This window comes from Diadema antillarum, unplaced genomic scaffold (assembly GCF_040938485.1).
Source record: "Diadema antillarum isolate AM-2024a unplaced genomic scaffold, OU_Dant_1.0 seq00001684_RagTag, whole genome shotgun sequence".
NCBI lineage: Eukaryota > Metazoa > Echinodermata > Echinoidea > Diadematoida > Diadematidae > Diadema > Diadema antillarum.
The window spans coordinates 88,175-94,009 of record NW_027272379.1 but is presented as its reverse complement, the minus strand read 5'-3'; the positions used below and the strand labels follow the sequence as shown (position 1 = coordinate 94,009).

General features: G+C 41.9%; 1 protein-coding gene across 1 annotated transcript; it reads left to right on the top strand.

Annotated features, from left to right (window-relative positions):
- Positions 1-478: 478 nt before the first annotated feature.
- Positions 479-5,835, top strand: LOC139711677 (NADH dehydrogenase [ubiquinone] 1 beta subcomplex subunit 9-like). Its single transcript, XM_071623537.1, has 4 exons — positions 479-570; positions 3,902-4,044; positions 4,747-4,802; positions 5,665-5,835. The coding sequence occupies exons 1-4, from the start codon at positions 479-481 to the stop codon at positions 5,833-5,835; spliced, it is 462 nt and encodes a 153-aa protein (XP_071479638.1).

Below are 5,835 nucleotides of genomic sequence, written 5' to 3'. Positions count from 1 at the left end.
GAGAGATACCGAGAATTCAGTAGTATCTCTACTTACACTATGTGAAATAAGTACATTGTACTGTACCTGAAAAATAAACATGCAAAACAAAACAAACATACAACACACAGCATAGAGTCATTTCCAGTATTTGCAACTCTATAATTTAAAAATCAAACAGAGAGAGTAAGTACAGTGTAGTTTTCAAAAGAGATATATCTTCTCTTCTCATTCTGCTGATCTTCTGTTTTTCTCCTGTTTTTTTTTCTTTCCTTCTTCTTCTCCAATTTTCTTGTTCTTCTCTTCCTTCCCTCTTTCTTTTTTCCTCCTCTTTCATCATAGCATCTTAATTCTGTTAAAATTGTAGTTCTTTATTCCTATTCAGTTTTATGTTTTCCTAATACATGTATAGTATCTACCTTGGCCAATTTCTTTAGTTCGTTTCTGATCTGATCGATTACATAAAAGTGAGCTCATGATCGATATAAGTGCTTTCAACATGTCGGCGACGAAAGTACTTTCACACGCTCAAAGAGTGTTAAGATTGTACAAGAAATCTGTGAGGCATCTGGAATCATGGATTCCTGATAGGTAATTTGAAATAAACCCTCTTTTCCTACTTACTTATCTGGTGTGCACGAATGTTGTAGAGGTATCCTTGGTAATTTTTAGGTACCCTTCGCCTTTTAGTTGTCCGCTTCTTTCCTCCGCCGTTTTTGTGCACGGTCCCATTCAGGCAGAACTACGTGAGTAAACCAGGTCATAATTCGGCTGCCCATAATTCACTGACACTGCCAGCGCCAATGTAAATGGCGAAGAGTCTAAAACTACAGTATGAGTATTGTAAAAGTTATTCGTTCGAATGCATGCACGCTGCATGCCCAGGCAAATCAAGAGTCACTGCTGATGCTGGGTCCTAATTATGGAGAATTTCTGTTTGGTGATTGAAGCAACCTTTCAGTTTCACATTACAGCAGGATTACCGGATTGCCAGGGTGGCAATTGTGCACTTTACGGCCCTATCGGTGCGAGATTTTACCCTTATCAAGCAGTGCATGCGAATTGGAGTACCTATTATCAGGCACCGTGGGTTCAACAGCGTGTCTTCCGGTAGACAGAAAGATCCGTCTGTCCGGAGGACTCTTTTGTATTTTGCCATTAGCGCCGTCCTCCGTAGACAGACGGAAGGTTGTAGTACCCATTGCTGTGTGGATGTTCTTAACCACTGTCTCAATGGAAAATTGGGTGAGGTACCTCACCCTTCTCGATTGCGTCTAATTCACGGCCCTAGGTCGGCAAATTTAAGCTTGAATAGTTAAATCAACTATTCAAGAATAGACTACACTCACCAGATTAATGAATAATCCAATATTTCGGTCGAATTTTCAATGCAAAACACACATCAACCAGCCCGTCGCGTCGTCACGTTCAAACTGCAGAAACATACAGTATGAATCTATTAGCCAATCACATGCGAGGTAGTTTCTACGTGTTTTTTTTACTTAATAAAGTACCTCACATGTGATTGGTTTACAGATTCAAAATGGCGACCTTCAGCTAGCGAACGGCGATGTTGCGATATGGATAAAATTTCTGCATTATAACCGCGTTACTGTGAGTATTTCGATTGCAAAATGTGAGAAATTAACCCCAAATATTGCTGCATAATGTGTCATGTCATGTCAAACTTGTTTGAATGTAAAAAAGCTGTCTGAAATTTGGTTTATCGTAACATTTGATCTGTGCGCTACTGCCACACAGGAGCTGGCATCATTGACTTCGGTCTGTATACGGAGGGGATCCGTGAAGCCAGACGCAGTCTCCGCGGAACATTCCCCGACGGACAGATACAGACCGATCTTTCGGTCAAGTCTTCCGGCACTGTACTGTGTGCATGTGTGTGAGATTTCGCGTTGGGATGCAGTGTCAGTAGTGTCAGTGTGTGTGAATGTGTCAACGTGTGTGTGTATGTGTGTGATGAAAGCACTTCCAGTAGGCCTACGCCACATGGTTGCTCTATAAACGCCTTTCGCTGCGAGGCGCAGCGTGATCGAGTGCGAGCAGACCCCAGACAAACATGGTGCTGTGCATTGGCACACAACGGAACTCAACAGTAAACTTCCGTGCTTCAATCATGATTTTAAATGAATGAATTCTTCGTTATATCTCAAGCAGGGGATCACTAATTAACCTATTTCAGAGGACATAGACCCCGTTTTTACAGTGCGGGGCTGGGCCGAGCCGCGGCCGAGCCCAGCCTCAATTGCCGACACTGCCGTGCTCGGCCACGCTTTTAATTCAAACCTTTCAATATTTTGTCGTAGTGGCGCTCTGCTTGTAAACAAACGCAATTTGGTATAGTCTGGTTTTCAGACCCTTTGCCAACTGGATTCCGTGGCGATGAAGTTGCCGTTCGGGCAAAGGAAGAATCCTTTGCAGGACAAAACCACCTTAAACTATACTAGCTTTCGAAGTTGAGGGGGTTAATATCCTGAATAGCGAAATAGTACAGGCAGAGGGTTTGGAAGCCAGACTAAAAATTGGCCGCGCATTTGGCCCAGTTTGCATTTCGCGGCTGAGACCACCTCCAGAGCGAGGCCAAATGCGAGGCCAATTTTGGCCTCGCAATTGGCCTTTTGCGCGTTCACCGAAGCGGGGCTGGGCCGAGCCGCGGCCGAGCCTCGCACTGTAAACGGGGTCTTGGAGTCTATGTCCACTCGCGCCCTTGGCGAAATTATTCTGTGAAATTATAATTTTAAAAATCCCAAAATCTTATCCCGATTCGTCAGTCTATTAGTGTTTATTTCGTCCAGGCCTACAATACCGTTCCCCGAGCCCAACCAGATGCCGTGCGAAGTGTGTATAGCTACCGATTTACGAGCAGCCATTACATGGGCACACACACACACACGCAAGCCTCGCCCGCGTGGTTGGTTCGCGCGATCGCACAGTAGTGTTCGATGTGTCCACTCCGCAGAATTTAAGCGCAGTGAGTGAGGTGGGCTTTTAGTGACCTTATCGCTTGTCAAACTGCGTTCCATACACCAAGAAAAGCTTGCCAGCTGCTCAGTGCATGGTGGTTCATGGGATATCACCTTGGCATACGGCGAATAAGGTACCGAAAATATAGGGCCGTAAAGTGCACAATTGCCAGAGAGGTTAGATGCCAAGTTTCTGGCTCTGAGTGAGAAAGAGTGTGAGTGTGACATCAGCTCAGCTCATCTTCTAATTGTTCTCATGGAAGTTGCTTGTACAAAGTGTGTTTACTTTAAACAGCTCTCAGACAGGGATTTTGTTAGCAATTTCTTTCTTCCCTAGTGCACCTCTACAGGGTTTTTAGTGTAGCAAAAAAAAAAAAAGGCTGCTGCAAACTGTTTATCCAATAGTGGCGAACCAATCGAGTAAAATGTAGTCAAAAGAGGCCTGAGCTTTCGATCCTACCAGAATTTTCGACAGAGGCAAAATGACAAACAGGCAGGGAAAGCAATCACATAAAAGGACTACACACAACAAGAACAGTCATGGGAGGGCTATGGGCACAAAATAAAGAAGACAAAGGGGAAGGAATGGAGGTCATATGGGCAAGGATCCCAACAGGAGGGGGATTAAAGCAGGAGGGTGAACAGACAAAAGGCAGAGGAGGGTCAGTGATGATCATGAGGACCATGGGGGCAACCTGTGAACAGTGAAGGATAAGGTTGAATAGGGAGGCAACATCAAACAAGATAAGGAACAACAGAGGGATAAAGACAGGAAAAACCGGAGCAAGCAGTGAGCCCTAATCTGGTGTACTAAGAAGAGGCAACAAAATGAAAGTGAGAGTCAACCAACAAATGCGGTTACCAAACAGATCAAAGTATATATTTTTAGTGTATTACAAAATGTCTGAGTATGATTTGCATCAACTCCATTCTGTTTGCAGGCCCAGCTTTAGATATGAGGCAACTGTTCTGCGGGCCAGGTTTGATGAACACAAGAATGAGACAGACATGAGGAAAGCAGCAGAGATCCTCAGGGCAGGAGAAGAAGAATTCTGGGAAAAGCAGCATCCCCAGCCTTATATATGTGAGTAGATTTGATGTAACCCATCATATCTGCTGTTTCCAATGGTATTGTAACTACAGTCAACCTTTGCTTAAGTTGCCCTCACATAAAGTCAAATTGTATAATCGCCTAAGTCGAAGGGTCTTACAGTTTCAAGTCCTCTTTTTATATTCTGCTGATATTAATCCCTCATGAGTTGAATTTTCTCTAAGTCGAAGCTATTTCTTCAGTCCAAATAGATTTGACTTAGGCAAGGTTGACTGTACATGTACTGTATATGAGGTAGACTACATTTAATGGTGTTATAGGTTTTGTGAACATTAATGAGTCAACTGCTATTCAAGAAATTTACTCACAATAATGGTGCCCCATTCTTTGTTGTCTTCAGTTCTAACAGTGATGTTCAAGCTCATTGTATTTTTGCATGAGGTTTGCAGAGTATTACTTGTTTGTAGGGGTATAGCATTTCTAAATAATGGTAATCACATTGTTTTCATGTTGATTCTTTGTATACAGAAATGACATTACATATTTGCAGTTTAGCACATGTTTTTACTCGTGATTTGTCTAATTGATAAACAAATAATATACCAGGGTATGAACAATACATTTGTGGTAGTGACCTTTTACTTACAGACATACAATATTGCTTTGACTCACTTTTTTACATTAAGTATTCAGAACATTTTAAACAAAATCTAATCTTGTGCATTTTTCCCACAGTTATTGATTCACAAGGAGGAACACGGTTCGAACGCAATATCCCAGCCCCTGAATGGGTAAGGATGCATTTTTCTTTGACAAAAGAAAATGAAAGATTGGAAAATTAAATTCATTAGTTTTGTAAATGTTGATCATAATTGATAAACATGTGTTAGATTTAGGTTGTGTTGAATGCAAGTGGAGAATATCCAAGTCTGTTCACATCAAATTGTTGTATGGTGAAGGTTACCTGTGATGTTTTTTTCAAGGAGTCTGAAGAGAAAAAAAATCTAGAAAATCTACTATTCCAATCTATAAGACTTTTGGAGGGAGTTAATTTAGTATGTTAATGTTGTGGCTGGTTGATGTAAGATGACATTGTCTTTGTGGGGTCATGTGCTTGCTCTGTTCATCCCTTATGAGGGACAAAAAGTCAAAAGGAAATTGGCTTATTTTCAAGATTCTTATCTTCTTCCAGAGTATCCCAGTTCAAAATGTACAGCTAGAGCAAAGTTTTGTGTTGTATGTAAGTGTCTTGATGGGCAAAGAATGAAAAGCTTTCTTGTAAAGTCCTTGGGGGCAGGCATCCAATTGCAAGAGCTTGCAATTTGAGGTTGGAAAAGGTCCTATTAAAAATGTCAGAATTGCTGTAGATTTCATCTTTGATGCATCTTGATTCAATTCTGACTGAGCAAGTTATTCTTTACAAAGTCTGAAGTTGTGTGAGGAATCTTATATGTACTGTCATGTCCCAAAATGAAATTGCCATACTCAAATGAGGTTTGAATATAAATATGAATATGAATATGGTAAAGATGTTCATGATGATGATGATGATGATGATGATGATATGAGAACCAGTGTAGCCTGTGAGTGTGTGCCTTTTGTTTTGTTTGTTTCTCTCTCATCATAACTCTCCCTGTCTGGTCAATTTTACAGGTGCTGGACAACTGGCATCCGACTGAGAAGGCACGCTACCCCTACTACTTTGCTCGCCGTGAGAAGCGCCTTGCAGCTGAGAAGGCAAGGTGGGATGAGCTGGTGGAAGAAGAGAGGCAGCTGATAGCTGAGGGCAAGCTGCCTCCCAAGGATACACTACCTGCATCATGA